The 22,323-nt window shown below is 44.3% G+C and overlaps 1 protein-coding gene across 1 annotated transcript in view; it reads left to right on the plus strand.

Annotated features, from left to right (window-relative positions):
* Chrna7 (cholinergic receptor nicotinic alpha 7 subunit) overlaps positions 1-19,907 on the plus strand; it is a 120,793-nt gene extending 100,886 nt beyond the window's left edge. The window contains exons 5-10 of the mRNA XM_028872855.2: positions 4,301-4,380; positions 7,209-7,376; positions 8,585-8,779; positions 9,692-9,778; positions 10,721-10,830; positions 15,602-19,907. Of these exons, the coding sequence (XP_028728688.1) occupies positions 4,301-4,380; positions 7,209-7,376; positions 8,585-8,779; positions 9,692-9,778; positions 10,721-10,830; positions 15,602-16,120 (1,159 nt within the window). The 3' untranslated portion in view covers positions 16,121-19,907. The remainder of the gene's footprint in view (positions 1-4,300; positions 4,381-7,208; positions 7,377-8,584; positions 8,780-9,691; positions 9,779-10,720; positions 10,831-15,601) is intronic.
* The last annotated feature ends 2,416 nt before the right edge of the window (positions 19,908-22,323 follow it).

The following is a 22,323-nucleotide window of genomic DNA, read 5'->3' on the forward strand; positions in this document are numbered from 1 at the left end:
CCTGTCTCTTTCTCTGTCTTTCTCTCTCTCCCCCCAACTCTTTTTACCCTAGTATCTTCTAACCCTGCCCAAGGACAGGTGTGTGGGACTCTAGCTCTCTGAGGCCTTCATGTTCTTGTAAATACGTCTCTCTGCCTTCACACTTGAATGGTTTCCTTCTGCTTAGAGAATCCCCTTGTGTCCTTCCTCCTTCGGCGGGCCCCTCCCTCCCACCCACTCCGGCTGCTGTCTTGCAGTGGAACTCTGTCAGTGACGTGGGCTCCGCTGGCCTTGTCCTTTGGGGCGTGCCTGCGTCATTTCGGTTCTGCCGTCCTCCCTGACGCTTACCAGTGGAACCTCCTGCTGTCTGTTGGAACTCATTTCCTCAAGCACAGCTCTAGTTTCTATGTTGCTTTTTGTTTTCCTAATTGTAATATATTCTTGAATTTGGGGAGGATACTCCTCTTTTTAGGAAGTAATTTTCTATCCTTTACATTTATTTACGTTTTTAATTGTTTTAAAATATTGTCCTGTAGCATGAATCTTAAAAAGTTCTTATTAATAAGATCAAACCCGGACCAACCAGGTATTGGGGTGAATTCTGGAAGATCAGAGAGACAGAACAAGCTGCAGCTAACCTCACCTGGCCAACTTCTCAGCTGGTCTTGTTTCCTCAGACTGGATGCTTCTGTGTCTTCATTCCAATGGCTCTCAGCTGAACTGTGCTGCTAGAAGCCTGAAAGCTTAACTAGGCCAAATGCTTAACCAGGCCAAATGCTTAACCAGTCCAAATGCTTCTAGTTGGTCTTCATGCCTTATATACCTTTCTGCTTCCTGTCATCATTCCCTGGGATTAAAGGCTCACTTTCTGGGATTAAAGGCATGAGTCACCATGCCTGGCTGTTTGCAATGTGGCCTTGAACTCACAGAGATCGAGGGATTTCTGTCTCAGGAATGTTAGGATTAAAGGCGTGAGTGCCACCATTTTCTAGCCTCTGTATTTAGTGGCTGTCTGTTCTCTGATCCCAGATAAATTTATTAGGGTGCACAATATTTTGGGGAACACAATACCACCACATTGACCCATGATTGTGTGGTTCCCAGGGAAGATGGATCATTGGTGCCTTGTGACTCTTGAGTTTTTATCTGAGGGACCCTGGATGCAAAACAGACTGCCTGAGGAGCTATCCACCCTAGGTGGGTCCTTGGTTGTCAATGTGAGAGGAACTCTGTGGCTAGCGAGGTGACTGGATGCCTGGGTTTTCTATTTATTTAGAGGTGTGTGTGTGTGTGTGTGTGTGTGTGTGTGTGCGCGTGTGCGTGCACGCGCGCGCGCGCCCCCACGTGCCCGCGAGTGCACGCACATGTGCAGAGGCCAGGTAGAATATCCAGTGTCGTCTTCCTCTGTTATCCTCCACCTTGTTGCCTGAGACAGGTTCTCTGGCTGAACTGGAAGCTCACCGTTTCGCCTAGGCTGGCTACAGAGCTTGGGGAGCCACCTGTCTCTCTGCCCACCAGTGCTGTAGTTATAGGTGTGAACAGCTATGCCTGGCTTTTTGTTTAGAGTGCTGGGTTCCGGTGACCCCATTGAACTATCTCCCCATACCTGCAGGTGTTTACTTGGGGCAGTTTATTTACATAAAAGGTGGTGTTTTAAGGATACATAGAATTGACTTTAATCTAGTATGGTCTGATGTGGGAACAAGAACATGACTATCATTAAGCAAGTTTTGTTTTGTGTTTTTCCAAGGAGTTCCCAAAGCAAGATGTGAAGTACCCTGGGAGGGGAACATGGCAAAGCTCTGGGTAGGATGTGAGGCAGAAAGCACAGAAGAGGAAGGAGTAGGCAGTGGTGTTTGCTTTGGTTTCCTTGGGTTGATCATCCTGAAAGGCAGATGGGTTTACCGTTGGCTAACATAAGTAATGAAGCAGGCTCTGGTACTAAGAGACAGTTTCCACTTGGCAGCGTTGGGGTGAGGGCCCTGAGCATGAGAGGCCTATAGAGTAGATGGTAGGGGTGTGGCTCCAGTTTGGTCCATTTAGATTTAAAAGAGACTCTTGAAATTTGGTGTGCTGGCAACTTTTTGTCACGTTGACACAAAGTAGAATTGCCTGGAAGAAGGAAAGAACCTCAGTTGAGGAATTAACCCCATCAGGTTGGCCTATAGATCTATCTATCTATGTGATATTTTCTTGGATATTGATTGATGTGTGAGGGCCCAGCCCACTGTGGACTATGCTTCCTGTACTGGCTAGTCTTATGTCAACTAGACACAGATAGCCATCAGAGAGGAGGAAGCCTTGATTTAACAAATGCCTCCATAAGAACAGGTTGTAGGCAAGCCTATAGGGCATTTTCTTAATTAGTGACTGCTGACGGGGGAGGGCCCAGCCCATTGTGGGTGGAGCCATTTTTGTGCTGGTGGTTAAGGGATCCATATGAAAGCAGGCAGAGCAGGCCAGGGGAAGCAAGCCAGTAAGCAGCACTCCTTTATGACATCTAAATCAGTACCTGCCTCCAGGTTCCTGCCCTGCATGAGTTCCTTCTCTCACTACTTCTGATGATGAGCTGTTACATGGAACTGTGAGTGAAATAAACCCTTTCTTCCTCAAGTTGCTTTTGGTCATGGTGTTTCATCACAGCAATAGTAACAAATACAATACTCTTGGGCAGGTATTTGTATAAGAAAGCAAGCAGAGAAGGTCAAGGGAGTAAGCCTCTCCTACAATCACTGCCTCTAGATTCCTGCTTTGGCTTCCCTTGTTGATAGACTGTATCCTACAAACCAAAGAAACCCTTTCCTCCCCATGTTACTGCTAGTTGTAGTGTTTATCATAGCAACAGTAAAGAAACTGGTACACTTGGTCTCTCTCTCTAGGAACTGCCTGATCCCAAGAGGGAAGCCCCAGCAGGGCCATCTGAGATCTCAAAACATCAGAATGTAGAAAATGTAAGAGATGGTTAGCACAGCACAAGCTGTTAGTTTTAATAGTTGCTTTATCTTTCTGGTGTGCTTGTGTTTCCTTTATTCCAGTCATAACTTCTTTCTGTAGGAAGTTTAAACATAGGGGATAAAGCTGGGGTGCATTCACGTAAAACACTTAATTTGTCGTCCACCACCTTATCATCATTGTTGTCTGGAATCTCTGGGGCCCTGCTGGTACCCAGACCCTGCATCTGTGGTTTTAGTCATTCAAACAACATCTGTTAACACTAATCAAGTGTGAGCCCCATTCCAGAGATTGGAACTAGAGTTTTGGTAACTGGTAAATTCCCTGCTTCACGAGGTCTCCTGTGGGTATGTCATACTTCTCATCTCTTGCCTTTAGGTTTCATGTTGGATAGGAGCTTTGTATTGGATACACAATGGAAAACATCTGTATTCGTTAGTCACCTGTCAACTTGACACAACCTAGACTCACCTTTCAAGGATTGTGTAGATTATGTTGGCCCATGGCCATGTTGGTGTGCATGGGAGAGGGGTGTGTTGATTGCTAATTGATTTAGGAAGACTCAGCCCACCGCAGACAGTACCATTCCCTAGGCAGGTGTTGTATAGCAGTCTCCTCAGAAATAAAACCCTGTATCTTAGAGGGACGCTCACTGAGACATGAGATGTTCTAATACTCAGCAAGGAAGCCTGGAAGAGTCTCAGCCTCACTGAGCAGGAAATAGCAGGAAAGGACACTATTTAAACTCTTCAGCTCACTGCAGATGATACAGTATATGCCATGTTTCCAGCTTTTCTGAGCTCTCACCCATTCTGGGGTAGACTTTGATGATGCAATATTTTTGAGTCATTTCTGCCCCTGTAAGTAACCCCTAACTTATATTCCTATAATTAGCCCCCAATAAAGTTGGACTTTGGTGGTATCCTTACTTTGGTCTGTCCTTGGTCCCTTTGGATGAGTAGGTATTAGTTTGTCTCCTCAGGAATAATGTTATACAATGGCAGGGAGACCTGAGCAGGGTGAGAGAGGAAAAAGGTAGCTGGGAGAAGAAGAAAATGGGGGGCTATTTGTTTATTCTCCCTGCTCTTGACTCTGCATGCGATGCTTTAAGTTATTGCCTTAACTTTCCTGTAACCTAGAACTGTGAGTCTGTGTTTTCTAAGTTGCTTTAATCACAACAACAGAAAGAAAACCAGGACATCACAATTCGTAGGAAATGGCTCTCCCAGGCAAGTGTGAGATTGTCCAGTTACAAGAGGAACCCTTCAAAAAGCTGCCACTCTGTGACTCATAAGCACAACACATCTAAGGACAATAAGAAATCCACTGCCTGGAGGTTCTGGCTCATGAATCCTTTTCCTGTTTCTAGTGCTGATGAACGGTTTGATGCCACATTCCACACTAATGTCTTGGTGAATGCATCTGGGCATTGCCAGTATCTTCCTCCAGGTAAGATCTTTTCTCTTGATCTCTATCCAGTGAGAAAATTTAAGCAAGTATGTGCATTAGTCCCAAGGACTGCCCTCCTAAGGGAGGACTGGTGTCCCAAGGACTGCCCTCCTCAGGGAGGACTGGTGTCCCAAGGACTGCCCTCCTCAGGGAGGACTGGTGTCCCAAGGACTGCCCTCCTCAGGGAGGACTGGATCCATGTTGTCTCTTCCCACCCAGCCCTTCCCTTCAAAACTGTCACACATCTCTTCAACTCACTCTGGTGTCATCTCTGATACTGAGATCACATTCAGAGGGTCTTTGCCAGGGTCTGTCTTATGTTCTTATTAATATTAACTCACAGTGGAGTAATTTTCAGCTCTTCTTTCTGCCCCAGAACACTATAGGCAGGCCTTTTCTTCTTCACCTCTTCCCAGCTGGCACAGTAAGTTGACAGGTACTGCGGTCCTGGGAAGGTAGTGGACATTCTGTGTTCAGGAACTCAAGACTGCTCACAAGGTAGATGCAAGACCCAGCTTCAAGGGAGCACTTTCTGGTGGCTTGTTCCCAACTTTTCTTCTTCTCCTGGTGGTAAATGGCTTCATGGGGTTGATCTGTTTCCCTGCCTGTCATTACTGTGGCACTTACAGGATCCCAGGCAGCTCATTGAGCAATCCACACAGCTTGGGAAACTGCTGCTTCATGCCCTTTGAGACTCATTCAAGGTGTGTTTTAGGATATGGGTATTAATTCTTTTCACTTTATCATTCAGAAGATATTTAACATATTTTCAAGAATTATATCTTCTTCACTGATGACACTGCCATACTGTTGCCACTACACTCAGAACACACTAACACACTCCCAACATATGCAGTCTTTGAATATCCAATGTCTCATAACACACACGCACACACATGCACACACACCACCCTTCTCTAGCATTCAGCCCACCCTTATCTCACAGCACATGGCGATGCTGGGCTTTGCCTATTGTTTACAACGCTCTTCCTGTTAGCAGATGATAACAATTCTGTAGACAGAATCTCGGTTTGCTCACTGTGCAATCCATCACTCCTCAACTGCAGGTGGCTGTGTGTCAATACATGAATGAATAAGTGATTGAATCTAGCAGAGACATATCCCTCTCACTGATGTTTATATTGATTAAAGAAGTGTTGCTTCTCAGACTTTCTGTCTTAAATCATCTGCTTGCAGACTCCAGCCCTTCCTCCACACTGCAGGCACCTTGCAGAGGGGGTTGGGTGATGCCTTCCAGCACACAATGAAGTAATGGGTAGTTGTGAGCCACCATGTGAGTGCTGGGAATCAAATCTGGGTCCTTTGGAAAAGCAGCCTGTGTTCTTAGCCACCGAACCATCTCTCCACCTGCTTCATGTATTTATTTTTAACAGGCAGATCGAGGTAGAATTTGCATATTATACATTTACAGTGTCTGACTCTTTGAGTTTTAGTAAATTGTCAGAAGATCACTACAATTGAGTTTTAGAATGTCCCCATCATCCGTTTCCTGTTGGGAGTTAACTGATCTTGCTGCAAGCCTCAGACAAGCTTTGAATCCTTTCTGTCTCCTTCTTGGGTCTTGTCATAGAAATGGAATCAAATACACTGTAGTTGGATTAGGGGAAATTTAGTCCACTAATGGTAAGGGGATGCCAGTGGTGACTTTCAGGCTCCTGTGGGCAGCTGAAGTAATTCTGTAAGTCCTGTGTGTGTGTGTGTGTATGTGTGTGTGTGTGTGTGTGTGTGTGTGACTATATGTACATACACACATACACAGTAGTACAGTATTGCTATTGAATTTCGAGCCTCATACATACTAAGTAGGCACTCTACTGCTGAGCTGTATCCCTGGCTGCCTTTCTACTTTTTATTTTGAGATAGGATATCACTAAGTTGCCTGGGATAGCCTTGAACTTGTCATCCTCATCTCTCCAAGTATCTGGGATTGTAAGTCACATTTAAAGGACTTCTGAGGGACAGTTTATTATGTTTTCTCAGCATGGATGTGCAGTGGAGTGTACCTGTGTAAAGCGCTTCAATTCCTTCCTCCGTTCAGTCTTTAATTCAGCAGAAGAAATGTGAGATGTGTTGCCCTTGCTCAGCTAGCACTGGATCACTTCAGCCATGGGTGCCTTCCAGGACACTCCGGGCTCCTGTGGCCAGGCAAGAGCACAGGCCACAGAAGTCTGGAGTGGATGTATGCGTCTCCTCACCATGGCCTTCTGGGAAGTCCATTTCTGGGAATTCCACCATCGTTCAGTGGAATGTTCCTTTGCATCCAAACTCTGTCTTTTTAATTTTGCATGTTATTCCATCCTTGCTGTGGAAACTGAACAGCTTAGAATTACACTCTACATATATTTTCAGATAACTAGATGTTTTCTCAGTTTGTTACAAACAAACAAACAAAACCAGCCTCTCCCTGCCCATTTTCAATTCTCTAACTCCTTCATCATTTTTATCAGCTTCTCTGAGATTTCCTACATCCTTTCTTTTTCTCATATTGCTTAGAGTCTGAATGTATTCCGGGCAAATAAAGTATATAATTAATTATTTGCACAAAGTTCCCTGAGAAAAGCCTTCCATAACAGAGGCTATAGTTATGGTTTTAACTTGAAAAGGCAATGATGCTTTGGCTGTGCTTCTCTAGGAGTTTTTGCAAAAGGAAAAATGGGGAAGGGAGCACGTCGGTTTGTTCCGAATAGGTCTAGCAAGATTTCAGGGTGTGTGTGTGGAGGGGGGCAGCCTGTGGGAACCGCTGTGTGTTCTGAGCCTGGTTCGGTAGCTCCACTTCAATCTTCTGATCATTTCCCATGCTCACCTAGGCATATTCAAGAGCTCCTGCTACATTGATGTGCGCTGGTTCCCTTTTGATGTGCAGCAGTGCAAGCTGAAGTTTGGGTCCTGGTCCTATGGAGGGTGGTCCCTGGACCTGCAGATGCAGGAGGCAGATATCAGCAGCTATATCCCCAATGGAGAATGGGATCTCATGGGTAAGGCCAGCGAAAGACACAGACCTTGTATCCCAGGAAAGAGGTGCCGTCTACCTGTGTGAGCTGAAAACGTGGGGATTTTTCTACCGTTCCTTTCATTGACTACACTTGACAGCCTTTTCCATCACGTCCTGAGAGCTCAGAATGAGAAGCAGAAATCAATTAGTGGGTGCCGCAAAGAGCCGTGGCAGGGCCCATTAAACCAGCAGTGCTAGTGTGGAATTTGTGGGATCCATTCGAACCTTACAGCCTGGTTGAACCGCACATTGCAGATGATGGTGTAAATGAAGAAAATCACAAGTGGGGTTCAGCCAGAAGAACAACAGCAGCGTTTGGGCACAGAACAGTACTTCACTTTGGGAGACACAGTTCATCTAGACGTCGAGTCAATACTGTGCTGAGAGGGGGTGGGCTTTGGATTGTAAATCAAAAAGTGCCTATGACAGTTTTGAATGGGGTGCAAGGGTACACAATGTGATTCAGGTAGTTTGAAAAAGGTGTAAACCAGGGTGGTTGTAAATTCCTAAGTCTATTGGCCTGTCAGGGGGCAAACTGGTCACTCTAGCATTTTTAATCTTCTAAAGGTAATGCGAGATTCTGAGAAACTGTTCCTTCTAGCACACACACTTCCTGACATGATACCTGCATAGCAATTTTATGCCCTGTCGGCAAACCTCTAATTCTTAGAAAAATAGTTTGATATTTTTTCTCTCTGTAACCATTTTGACTTTTTTTTTTTTACCTATACTGTATCATTTTAAATACAAACCAATATTATTATGAGTCACTCACTATACATTTGGAAAAGTGTCATTAAGCATTTTTATTATGTGAACATCATAGAATGCACTTACACTATACAAAGTAAGCCAGCTGCAGAATCCGTAAGTGATACAATGTTATTGACTCACCGTTGTACATTTCTTCCATCTTTGACAGAAACACCATTATGTGGCACTTGTTTGTAATTACGTTTGTAATGCTGTAAAATTGACCATGTGTAAGTACTTCTCATGCATCAAAAGAATGTCTCTCAGTTTGCTTGAATATCACTGAGATACCTTTAAACAGCTCTAGCATACCTGTAAAGGTTTGTTCAAACACCCGTCACCCACTTTTAGGGCTGTGCTCCTGTGTCGTACACACTTAGCAACAAAAGACAGTTGTGTCTTCTGGTGACCTGCCTTCTTTTTCCGGCCCCCACGCAGGAATCCCTGGCAAGAGGAATGAGAAGTTCTATGAGTGCTGCAAAGAGCCATACCCAGATGTCACCTACACAGTAACCATGCGCCGCAGGACGCTCTACTATGGTCTCAACCTGCTCATCCCCTGTGTGCTCATCTCGGCCCTAGCTCTGCTGGTATTCTTGCTCCCTGCAGACTCTGGGGAGAAAATCTCCCTTGGTAAGTGTCCAAGTCCTTCTCTGAGGCAAGCTCTGCAGGACACTGTCGACCATGCAGGAGCCCTTGTGACCTACCATTCATGGACCCCTGTGTCAGGATCCGACTCACCACATCAGAAACTCCTGGTTCTGCCTCTTCGGGAGACAGAGTCTTCTCGAGCATTGGCAGGGTCCAGGGATTCCATGATCTTGTGAAGAAGACAGAATATAGCTTGGGACTGAATTATTTCTACCCTGATGGGCTGTGTTTCTTTTCTTGCTCACTGCCACTCACTTTGCTCCTCAGTGGCCAGCCTCCACTATAGATGGGAGACACATTAGCTTAATATCAGCTTGCATTTGTAATTATCATACACGTTACAATAGGGATGCAATTCCTCGTAATTGCTTCCCCTGTGAAGATATAAAAAGTGGGGGTAAAATGAGCTGCTTATATCACAAAATTACTAAATAAACACATATCTAGGGCGTTGAAGAAAGCTTTCACAAGCCTTCTATCTTCTTAGCACAAGGCTTAGAATATTAAATAGCTTACCCAAGGTCACCCAGCCAATTAAACTGCAAAGTCAAGACCTGAATGAAACCACGTCTTCTGGCCACATCGGTTTCCTGATCCTGACGTGTAAAACTGCTTCTTAGTACTAATGCAGTAAAGACCCTGAGAAGTAATCATGCTGGTTGACACTCTCAAATTGTGGTTCCTAAACTTGTCTCTGTTAGAGGGTCCTTTGGACTCTGGCAGGTGACGGGAACTGTACCCAGGAAAATACATATGGCTATATGTACAGAAAGCACGGGACTCAGGGTGTAGCCCCAGCAGCCTACTGTTTGACACTACTGTCTTGAGCTCCTGTGGGGTGTAACTTCAGCCTTGTCTGTTCTGCTTAAGGAACACTTCACATTTTTGTTTCAGGAATAACTGTCTTGCTTTCCCTGACTGTCTTCATGCTGCTTGTGGCTGAGATCATGCCTGCAACATCTGATTCTGTGCCCTTGATAGGTAAGGCAAGGACTCAAGTGTGCCTAGGACTTCCCAGCAGGTGCATGGAGGAGGTCCTAGAGATTTATTCTGCCCCTCTATCCTCTGCTGTGGAGACATGACTTGCTGTAACTATTAGAAAACACCATGGCCAATACATACCTTGGCTCAAGCAGGAGGAAAAAAAGGCCAAATTTGTGGCTTGACTTTAAACTGAAGAAAGGCCATGTGTGGTGATACGTACCTGTAGTCTCAGTATTTGTGATGCTGAGGCAAGAGGATTACAGAATTCAGGAGTTCAAGACTAGCCAGAGGAACATAGCGTGACCCATCTGGGTGGGAGTAGGCGGCATGTGTGTGCTAGAATGTCCCTTCCTCCTGTATTCCTACCACTCATATGTTCTGCTCTAGAGCCCAAGACTTTACAATCCGACATTCATTATTTTACCTGGATTATTTTTTTTTAAACTAAAGCACATATTTTAATTCTTAGCTCCTTCAGTGTCTATTTATTAAATAAGTGTCTAGAGAAATGGAAGTGGAACAGCCGACTTGTCTAGGTTAGGTGTTTCTGAGCAGGGATAAGTGACAGAAGTAGAAAGACCCCATATTTTCATAGTTTCCAAGACGGAAACAAATGAGGTTGTGTGAAGGATGCTGTGACCAGGTTAGTTTCCGATTCTCACTGCTGCAGCCGGGGCTCCGTTCCTAGTCCAGTGTGTCATGGGGATGGGAACTGTATGCCGTCAGAGACTGTTTGGCTTCAGTGGGAGAGTCACTTCTGTTTTGTGGTAGGGAGTGAAGTCTTAGAGGTCTCGGCTGTCTCTTTTCCACCAGAAGTGTGGATATTAGGCTACAGCCTGTTTTTCAGTATGACCACACAGGAGGCTCTGATAGGAGAGCATCACCCCAGTAGGTGCTGCTGGAGCCCCAGGTTTCACACTGCCTCTGTTCTCTCTACAGCACAGTACTTCGCCAGCACCATGATCATCGTGGGCCTGTCTGTGGTGGTGACAGTGATCGTGCTGCGATATCACCATCATGACCCTGATGGCGGCAAAATGCCCAAGTGGGTACGTCCTGTGCCCCCATAGAGTCACAGCTCTCCCTGAAAGGGGATCCTCTCTCTGTTTTCTATTGTCTGGCGCCCCTAAAGAGATTTCACCCCTCTGTACCTTTGAGGATGTTGCAGTGGAGGTAGCAGTGTTTTTTACTCACATCCCAGATCGGGACTCCACATTGGCTGCTTGTGGGTCCTGCTAGCATTGTGCTTTAAAAGCTCCCCTCCCGTATGTCCACAGAGGAGTACTGGGTAGCAGTTGGAAGAACCAGGAGAGTGGCCATGAAGCAACATGGCTGGAGCTTCCCAGCAGACTAAGGAGTGAAAAGAATGAGAACCGGCATGAGTGTTTCTTGGGATCCTCAGGGCACCTGTTTCCAGAACCCTTGACAACAGGGACATCTGAAAGTGCCCAAGCTCCTTGTAGAAATGGTGTTGCACTTGCACAGAACCTGTACACACCTTCCAGTGTTCTGCAGACCATCTCCAGATGACTTACAGACCCACTGATATGTAAATGCCATAGCTGTAGTTCTTATGCAGTGTTGTTTAGAGAATGATAAAAGAGAGATATCTGTACTTGTTCAATGTACATTCAGATTTTGTTTTCCTAAAGGTTTTTCAATGTGTGCTTACTAGAATTAATAGGGGCAGAAACCAGCATTGCAAAGGGCCAAGTTTCTATCCAATCAATACCTAGAGGTTTACAGTCTAACCCCAAACCTATGACATAAGATGAATGGTTCCCAATGGGTAATGGACAGAGAGCAAAAGGCAATGGATGAGGTCTCAGCCCAGGTCACGTCATCACTTCCCTATGCCTGTAGACATCAGGCTGGCACTATTGTCTGCTGATTCTCACCTTCCACAGCATTTCAGGACCAGTATCTGAAGCTCTGCTCTTGGCTGATGCAGGGACCTTGACTAGGGCTCAGTCTGAGCCTAGACTTTCTCACACCTTTCCAGAATGAAACCCAAGGTAGAGGAGAGCTGCCCTGACCTGACATCACTAGTGAACCTTGCAGATACCCTTGTCTTCCTGTCTGAGGATAAGCAGAGCAGCCCTCTCCATCCCAAAAGGAGCCTGTCTGAAGACCCGTTCAGTATTGCTCAAGTCCAGAAGTAAATCTGGGAATCACCCACATGTCAAAATGCATCCCCAGCACAACAGATGGCATCCAGCCTTCTGAAGACAGCCATTGTGCAATGCCTTACAGTGGCCTACCTTAGGAAAGGGTACTTTTTCCAGTGGCCTTGTAAAAGTACTAGTTCCTCTCAGACTCTACTTGCCCTTAAACATATAATAAATCCCAGGTAAAGTTCACAGTAGCAGCTGGAGCGTGTACTTAACCTCAGTGGTTATGTCTCAAATGCCTTGACTGCAGTCCATGAAGCTTGTTTTAGAAGTCATCGCTTCTGTTACAAAGCTGAGATACATTCACCTGTATTCTCTTCTTTGTTAGCATCCTGATACACTGCAGGGCAAACTAAGCTAGGTTTGACTTATATGTCTTTCTGCCTATCCATCCATTTGAAACATATTTCACATTACCTGTTTCAAAAGCAAGAGTAAAAGCAACATCATACAAAAGACAGTTTGCCTCCCATTTTACTCTAGTCCTTTGTCACCACCAATACTGACAACCATTGTATCAGGATTTTTCTTTTAGGCCACCAACCAGCTCCCAAATCATGACACAGAGACTTATTACTAGTTTTGAATGCTCAGCCTAGCTTAGGCTCATTTCTGGCTAGCTCTTTTAACTTAAATTGACCTGTTTCTCTTTTTCTACCTCTTGCCTTGGGGCTTTTTACCTTTTCTTTCTGTATGTCCTGCTTTTCCTGCTGCTTCTGTGTCTGTCTGTCTGGCAGCTGCTGGCTGGCTGGCCCTGGACATTTCTCTCTTTCTCCCTCATTCTCTCCTCTTGTCTCTCATTCATTTCGAGCCTAGATTTCTCCTCTTATTTATTCTCTCTGCCTGCCAGCCCCACCTGTCCCTCTCCTACCTAACTATTGTCCATTCAGCTTTTTATTAGACCAATCAGGTGCCTTAGGTGAGGCAAGGTGAAACAAATGCAACACATCTTTACATAATTAAACAAATGTAGCATAAACAAATGTAACACACCTTTACACAGTTAATGTCCTGCAGCATAAACAAATGGAACGCATCTTTGCCCAGTCAAAATAATATTCCACAACAACCATTTTAATAAATTCCTTGTATTTCCTCCAGTGTTTATGCTAACACAAAGAAAAGTACACTCATTCTTATTTCTTTGAGTATTTTGGCTGGTGTGATGATAAAGGAACTGACACACAGAGACACAAAACCATTTTTAGTAAACTGGTACCACTTTATTCTCCCAGAATCTTAATTAAGAGCATTTGTCTATCACAAGCCTCTCAGAATAAAAGGTTGTTAAAACCAATTGACTGCAAGTAAAACATAAGTGTGTATTTTCTCTCATTTTATAAAGCATGCAACATTTTTCATTCATTCCTTGTGTCTTTGAAACATAAACAGTCTCCGAGGGACTCTTATTATGATCTGTTGCTGTTATGAAGAGGATAACTCCCGGGTGCAGTGGTATTATGTGACATTTGCACAAGTCACAACAAAACCGTAGGCTAACAGAAGAGGTCATGGGCACGGTTTGATAAGTACCGAGAAGCTAATTCCAGCTTTGGAGATGTGTTATCCTTGAAAGCTAATGATTCAGGCCATGGAACTCAAAATAGACTTGGCGACATAGATCATAGTAGTTGCAGATGCATCTCAGAGAACACATGGACCCCCTGGTGGCAGGAAAGGTGACCAGCCCTGCTCGGCTCTTGTGTGCACAGCTGCCTCTGGGTTCAGATCCACTTAGAGTTTGTTCCTCCTTTGAGATCTAGCATAGGCCTTCAATGGTCTTCTGGAAGAGGGTTGGGCTAAGTCATAGGAGTTCTGAAGAGAAGCCTGGGGCACCTTTGTTAGGTGAGCCTTGCGTCAGTCTAAGCACAGTAAAGGGTGGCCTTGAGCCAATTCAGTATCTTCTCTGAGTCTCAGTTGATCTGTAAGATACGGGATTTATTCTCATTTCATGACTCCAGATGACTGAGCTCTGTGTTCAGCCTCATGAGAAGGTAGCTGCTGTCCTCTGCTTTTTCCTAATTTTGAAAAGTCCTTACAGCCAAGACTTTCCCTGATGCAGTCTGCCACACTGGAAGATAAGGCTGGGAAAGGCTTCCCAGCTGTGGGGAACCTAAGCTCGACATTTGTTGTGCTTCTCACTGTCTACAGACCTCATTTTTGCATTTTTGATAAGATGCCATGAAAATGGCTCTCAAAAAAGCAAGCACTACAGACGTGCACTTCACGACTTACAACCTCCCCTACAGATGGGAGGCTGGGGAGGTTCTCCTGTGATCAGAACTCAAGATGAACATGAGGTGTGCATCTAGGTGTTTTAGGAAAAGGCCCACTGTTTACATGCCGGGACTGTCTTCAAGAATCTTCTTCTTAGCCAGGCGGTCGTGGCGCACGCCTTTAATCCCAGCACTCGGGAAGCAGAGGCAAGCAGATCTCTGTAGTTCGAGGCCAGCCTGGCTACAAGTGAGCTCCAGGAAAGGCGCAAAGCTACACAGAGAAACCCTGTCTCGAAAAACAAAAAAAAAAAAAGAATCTTCTTCTTTGTCCAGCTGTCTGAAAACACGAACCCTCTAATACTGCCCATTTATAAAACTCGAAGGGCCAGGTTGATAAACTCCAATAACCAACTACGACCTCAGCCTTTTAAACATAACTTATAAAAAGGTTTTTTTTTTTTTTTTTTTTTTTTTTTTTTTTTTAAGGCATCCCTCATACCCACCCATTCGTGCACTCATGTGTGCACACCAGCAGGGGGCGTTGCTGTCAGAGGGCCTCCATGGCCTGGACTGGTCATAGACGTGTGCTAACACCTGTCTCTGCCTTTTCCATATACTGCCCCAAACCTGGTCTTATTTGTTCATCATCAGAGCCTAATGAGCTGGGTTAGAAGGGCCTATGCTTTCTTCCATATTAACTTAGCTGTTTTTTTGTTTTTTTTTCAATAGGGCTCTGAGGCCCAGCAGCTCATTTACAGAGGTTAAAACAGATTATCGCATGACTTTGCCTTCACAGTTTGGCATCCACGGAAGCACAGGCACATCCTCTCAACTCCTGGGGACAGATTAGAGACTATCACCCTCATGTTCTGTTTCTCATTGATTCTCTTGATAAAACCCACTTTGCAAAGATATGGAGTCTCACAAACATGTGGTTATCTGAAGTCACAACCTGAAGGTGCTCCAAGCCGGGAGTCCACACTGTGTCTGACATATTACAGAGCCTCATTTAGCTTGTAGTGACCTTCCAGGCACCTCCTAGTGTGTATTGGAGCCAGGGAATTAGAGTCCCTGGGAGTGAAAAAGGCAAGTTCAGAAAAGAAGATGATTTTCCCTGCTACACACCTCTCAGGCATTCTTGCGGAGCTAGCTGCCTTTTTCCTCTCATAGTGGGTGTAATATGTCCATCCCAGGGGACCTTCTGTTTGTTACCACATTGCTAAACGTACATAGGTCATATTCTCACCTCACATTTGACTCCATCCTTGCAAGGTTTCCTCACTGATTTGCTGTATACATTCGCTGAGAAGACAGAGAAGCCCAATCTCCCCAAGATCCGTAAAGCAGGCTTCCAATGTGTGGTCACATTGCTGTGAGGCTCAGCTCCTACACAACTCTGGGCAGCTCTTGACATCCTGTTGCTGTCTTTGCAGACCAGGATCATTCTTCTGAACTGGTGTGCCTGGTTCCTGCGCATGAAGAGGCCCGGGGAGGACAAGGTGCGGCCAGCCTGTCAGCACAAGGCTCGCCGCTGCAGCCTGGCCAGTGTGGAGCTGAGCGCAGGTGCCGGGCCACCCACCAGCAATGGCAACCTGCTCTACATCGGCTTCCGAGGCCTGGAGGGCATGCACTGTGCCCCAACTCCGGACTCTGGGGTGGTGTGTGGTCGTTTGGCCTGCTCCCCAACACACGATGAGCATCTCCTGCATGGTGCACACCCTTCTGATGGGGACCCCGACCTGGCCAAGATCCTGGAGGAGGTCCGCTACATCGCCAACCGCTTCCGCTGCCAGGATGAGAGTGAAGTGGTCTGCAGTGAGTGGAAGTTTGCCGCCTGCGTGGTGGACCGCTTGTGCCTCATGGCCTTTTCGGTCTTTACCATCATCTGCACCATTGGCATCCTTATGTCAGCCCCAAACTTTGTGGAGGCTGTCTCCAAAGACTTCGCGTAATATCACCACATAGGAAATTTACTGATAGGGAAAGTATCTGGAGGGTAAGACTTGGAGTCCTAACCCCATATAACAACTCTGAAGTATCCATGTAGCTGTCAGTCTTGAGACTTAGTTTCCTGGTTACTTTAACTAAAAAGGTCCCAGCACCCTTCTGGTTTTTTTCTTCTCACAATTACCATTGGCATATTCTTGTCTTCAGCAGGGTTACTAAGTGGTCATTTGCCCCCTCTGGACAGCCCTGCAGGGTATATCTCAGTGGCTGTTGTTGGCCAGTAGAGGCCTGTCCAGTTGGTGTTGCATGCCTGCATGCCCCTTGTTACGGGCTCAAATAAGAGTTTACTGTCTGCCTGTGCCATGCACAGACCCAGGGTGAAACCAATGCTGAGCAGCACTCACTGGGTCCATTTCAACAACTTCCTTGAGAAAGGAAGGTAACACAAATTCAATTCTCTGCAGGTATTTTTTGTGATTTAACTTACCTTTTTGTCTTTATTAATGACCAACTTTTTACCACAAAGTTGGCCTTCTAAATGATGTTTTCAGCAAGCTGGTTCCTGTAGCTCTGTACTGTCCATGAAATTAGCACACAGATTGTGTCAGTTCTAAACTAGGACTAGCCCTAGCCAAAAGCTTTTGGAGGCTGTGGTCCCTGTAGATATCAAGCTTCATGCTGTGCCCATGTCCTGAGGGATTACCTGATTCTGTTTTACTGTGCAAAAGCTGAAGGGCAAATAGAGTTCTGAGTGTTAACAAGGGAGTAGCTGATGCTTCGCTAAACTATTTGATGTGTGTTTTTAAGATAAGAGTTATAACTGTAATTAATGAGGCAGTTCCACATAATTTATCTGGTAATCAAGAGAGGTTTATTTCTGGGGTAACTTAACAGCCAACAGGGTTTGGTTACAGGATCTGGGGAGAGATGAGGTACCATCCAGTGGAGAAACTCTGTCTTGGTCTCCCATCCAGCTTCCAGGACCACGAGGTATCCAGAAGGGGCAAGCACATAATGCACCTCGAGTCTTAAGGGGCTCCCTCTTAGCCACGCCCCAGGGGCAGTTCACAGGCAGGTATGGCAGTTACCTGCTGTCACTCTAGGGGCAGTGTTTCAAGGTCAAAGCTGGAACAGCTACCCACCACAAAGAGTGTCTTAGTTGCTCCGCAAGTCAGACTTCACTGGTCTTAGAAGTTTGTGCATCTGTATAACTGCATATCACCAAGTGAACATATTCCGTGGTTTTCCCCATGTTAGGGCTAGAGAGAAGCAGTTGAACCCCCTCTGGGCTACTGTATGGCAGGAGCTGGAGAGAGGTGATGTTGCTGGTGACTCATTTAGATACAGAGCTCATGGCATCAGGATTTGGCTTCTGGGGAACTACCCTCCCATGGCTTCAGGTGCAAAGCTGACTCAGGGTCAGTGCATGGATTCACTGGAGATAGATGAGCGGGTGTTGTTTGTATGTTTTTCTCTTCTGAGTTAAGGTCTAGCTGTGTAGTTCATATGGTCTGTTTGCATTTCACATCTTATTTGTTAATGGGGTCTGAGGATTCTTCACTAAGAAAAACCCTGTTCAGTTATGTTGTCCATTTTCTTGAAGCTTAAAACTATACCATGTTTCTGAGGTCCCCCCAAAATTTAATCTTCTGACTCCAGAGATGGAATCATGCGGGAAGATTCGATTTCTCAGAACTAGAACAACAACAACAAAACCCACTTTTTCCTAGCCACTAATTTTACTGCAGGAAGATGAAGGCTTGGTGGTAGCCTGTGTGTGTGTGTGTGTGTGTGTGTGTGTGTGTGTGTGCACACCTGAAGAAAGAACATAGTATAAAGTGACTTGGACAAATCTGGAGACTTCATTGATTTTAGCACTCACCATCTGGAGCAGGCCATTCCCAGCATGCATCTTTTACATCCAGTATCAACAAATCATGCACAATATTTTTTTTTTTTTGCTGGTGTTGTTTTATTTATTAAAGTAACTGGAAACAAATAGGTGTGCTTTGATACCTAAAGACCAGGCTTTGTGTCTTACTGTTAGTTAAAAATTGAATCCTAGTCTTTGCTTTGACTATCTGAGTAATTATTGCCATTATAAAAATAATGGTAAAGTCTAGCTGTGCTCATAGTTAGAAGATGTATATGGTTCAAAATTGTCTCCCCCTTGCTCCCATTTCCTCCTAGGAACAGTTTTAGAGAAGAAGAAAGGAAAGATAGGGACGGAGAGAGGGAGGAGAGCTTGGAGGGATCGTTGTTGCTTTCCTTGAACTCATGCTTGAAAGGTGCTTTGCATCTAGTGTTTTGTCCTAGAGAGTTTTCCGTAATGACATCTAAAGGTCTACCTCATTCCTCTTACTAGCTGCTTAGTGTTCCACTCCATTGGTGGCTTACAATTTGTTGGCTTAGCCTTTTACTGGTGAGCACGTAGCTACACTATTTCCAGGTTTTATTTTTATACACAAGTCTGTAGTTAGCATTTTAGTGCATACTTTGCCATATTTTTTGTGACTGTATCTTGGTATAAATGCCAGTTTAGAAATGGAACTACTGGATATAAGACTATGTGCATTTAGACTTTTGATAAATATTTCCAGATGGTCCTCTGTGAACTGGATAGCCCCACCCAGAGGACAGTTCAGGGGCCAGACTGTCAGCTTTCTGGTATTAAATATTTTCATATTTAGTTTTTCCCTTCCCAATCTGACTGGTAAAAATGATAAGGCAACAATATTCTGATTTTAGTTCATTTTACCATGAGCAAGGTTGAATTTTTCAAATATATTTTAGTAATTTCAATTTTATATTTCTATCTTTTATACAAATTTCAGTTTTTTAATTCTTTTAATTTTTATTTGGCATTTGTTTCTGATGCTGTTTATTGATTGCATATTTATTGACATATAGAAAGTTTAAAACTCTATGTTGCTAGTTTATTCATGTTTTCTTTTGTAGAACATAAGACTGCCCTCTAGGAGGTCTTCCCCATGTTAAGTTTACAAATAAATTGACTCATAGTTTCTTAACAATATTTTCATTTGTTCACCTTTATAACTAAACCTAGTTGTTCTTCTCCGAGGGTGGTCACTGGTACACCAGGCATATAATAAAGCATTTCTGTAATACAATGAGACTCTTCACTCTGTTCAGATTATCACCTTCTGTGTAAATTGACTTTCTTGAAGTGCTGTTCTGTTTTGTTGATTAATCTGCCTCGATGCTGTTGATTTCCAAAGCTTTATTCCTATTAGTATTAATATTTTCATGAGGATACTCTCTTCTGCTCCCTCCCTCTTATTCTCTGTGTCGTAAAAGCATCTAATTGGGGTCACAGTGGATTCACACAGCAGGTCTTCCTGTTTGTAAACTCCACAATGTCAGCTTGTATTGAGATCTAATTTTGTGTAGTCAGTAGGACTGTTGAGAAAAGTCCTACCAGTTTCTTGCTGTTCATTTCTTTGTAACTTATCAGTTGGTTACCATCTTCAGTCTGGTGGCATTAATTTTGTTTTCTAGCTGAATGTGTAGGAAAGTTGTTGAAGTGTGTATGTTAATGTTAATTAGTCACCATAATTGTGATCATTTTGTTTCTAAGGTTTTCTTTTAACTCACCCTTCCCAATATCTTTGTTTTCTTTTCTATCCAGTTGCACTTGAGAACAATAATTGGCTTGTTTGCATACTTATCTTGTTCTTAACGTTGATGGATATTTTAATGACTCACAGTTTTACTTGTATGAAGACATGTATTTTCTTCATCATAATAAAAATTATCCGTGTATCCTCTCAACTATTACTGCTCTCCGGAAAAAAATGGGATAGTCTCTTTCTGTCAAAGCCCTCCCAGTATCCATAAAAAGGACCAGAAATTTCAATCTACCAGCAGAAGGTTTCATTAACAAAATAATTAAGGTGATATTTTAATATATTCCTGAGGTGATGGCTACATTGTCTAATGATTTTGGCTGTCAATGTTCATAATTAAGATTAATTCATTTATAGTTTGTTTTTGTGTACCATTGGATTCAATCAACTGTGGATGAAAGATATTCAAAAGTCACATCTTTACTGAACATATGCAACCTTCTTGTTTTTCCTTTGTTAATGCAATATAGCAAGTACATATCATTCATATTATAAATAACCTACAGATGTTACAGTATAAATGTGAGGGTGTGGTGGGGTCATATCCAAATATCACACCACTTCATGGGAGGACTTGAGCATTCTCTTGCTTTTGTATGCATGGGAAGCCCTGAAAATAGTCCTGAAGTCACTGGGGGAGATTCTAATTGGTTTTAGAGTCATTTCCTACTTAAGTTTGCAAGAACTGCCTGAGAGCTGCCCATGTTTCCCATTTCTCACATCGAATAGATTAGCTCTTCCAGAACATTTGGTGTCCATTTTAGTTGTATGTGTGGGTTTTCTTTTGTGTGTGTGTCTGTTATGTCTGTGTCTGTGTTTTCTAGACAGGAGTTCTTTCTGTATGTGTGTGTGTGTCTGTGTCTTTGTCTTCTAGACAGGAGTTCTTTCTGTATCCGTGTGTGTGTGTGTGTGTGTGTGTGTGTGTGTGTGCGCGCGCGCGTGCGTGTCTGTCTCTGTCTCTGTCTCTGTCTCTGTCTGTCTGTCTATGTCTGGGTTTTCTAGACAAGAGCTCTTTCTGTATCCCAAGCTAGTCTGGAACTCAGAAGTCTCCTGTTTCAGCTTCTGTGTGCTGGATCATAGGCATATATCACTACAGAAGATTTTAGTTGCATATTTTATTTTAAAATTAATCATATCAATTTTTAAATGGGGTTGCATAATTTTCAACATAAGCTTTTGGGTCTCTGACTTTCTTGGTATTTGTGACTTTTTTCACTTTTAATTGGGCATATTTCTTCTCTTGTGCTTAATGGACACACACACACACACACACACATTTGGACACAGATCCTTAGACATTACTCTGGGAACCTGGCTGCTGGGTCCTATGTGCCCCTGGGATGAGCCAGTGCTTGCTAGTTGCAGCAGAAGACAGGTATCCTACTTTGCTTTTTATCCTGGTGTTTATCAGGGAGGACAGGGTTTATTTGGTTTGCACTTCCACACCCTAGTCCATCAGAGAAGTCAGTGCAGGAACTGGGATCTGAAGCAGAAGGGAGGAATGCAGCTTAATGACTTGCTACCATGGCTGGCCCAGCCTGCTTTTTATACCACTCAGGACCTCCTGCCCAGGGGTGGTATCACCAACAGTGGATGGGGCCATCCCACATCAGTCATTTGTCAAGACAATGCCCCACAGAATTATCTGGAGGCCAATTTGATTTGATAGGGGCACTCTCCCAATGGAGTTCCCTCCTCACAAATGAAGCTAGCTTTCATCAAGTTGACCAAAACAACAACAAAACAACCATCACTACAACAGGGCTGTGTGAGTCACACAATTGCTGGAGGTGCAATCTTCTCCATTCCTGTTCCCTATTCAAGGGTCCAAGACATGAATTCCAACCATCACTGACTGCTGGGAGCCACTGAGGCAAACCAGCAAGACAGTGGGAATGTACCAAGTGCCCATCCCATCACAAGAACAGCAGGAAGGGAGATCTTCAGACACTTCCACCACAGCATGTCTAGGGTGGGGTTCTACAAGTCTCAAGATATAATCCTTCCTCGAGGATCTTACATTCTCTTGTTCTTTCATATTCAAATGCATCCCCGCTTCCTGGTCCTCTCCTGACCTACCACTGTAGCCCCATTGTTAATTACCTTTTTCAACTTTTTGGCCTTCTGATATAGTACGTCATGAGTTGGAAAAGGAGCCCCAAAGTCCTGGCTATCTGCAAGTTCAGACTCTATGAGACTGTGCCCACCCCACCTTGTCAATATAGTCCACTTTGGGAGTCATAAGAATATGAAACAGTACAGTTCTGCCCAGGTCTTCACCATTTCTTGCCTCTCTTTATCATTTAAGATCATGTGTCTTTCTTGAATTTAGTTTGATGTGTGTGTGTCTATGTGTATGACCAAGAATGTGGAGTCTGAGGTTGATGGTGGGTAACTTCCTCAATCACTCTTAGCTTTACTTTTTGAGATATCTAACATGGAAGCTGAGGTTTACCAGTTAACCTAGACTGCCCCAGGGATGTGTGTCCACCTGCCAGCTCTGGAACTTCAGGTGCAGCCAGTTCTGGAGATAAAGGTTTGGTCCCCATGCTTGTGTGACC

The sequence above is a fragment of the Peromyscus leucopus genome, chromosome 1 (assembly GCF_004664715.2).
Source record: "Peromyscus leucopus breed LL Stock chromosome 1, UCI_PerLeu_2.1, whole genome shotgun sequence".
Classification (NCBI taxonomy): domain Eukaryota; kingdom Metazoa; phylum Chordata; class Mammalia; order Rodentia; family Cricetidae; genus Peromyscus; species Peromyscus leucopus.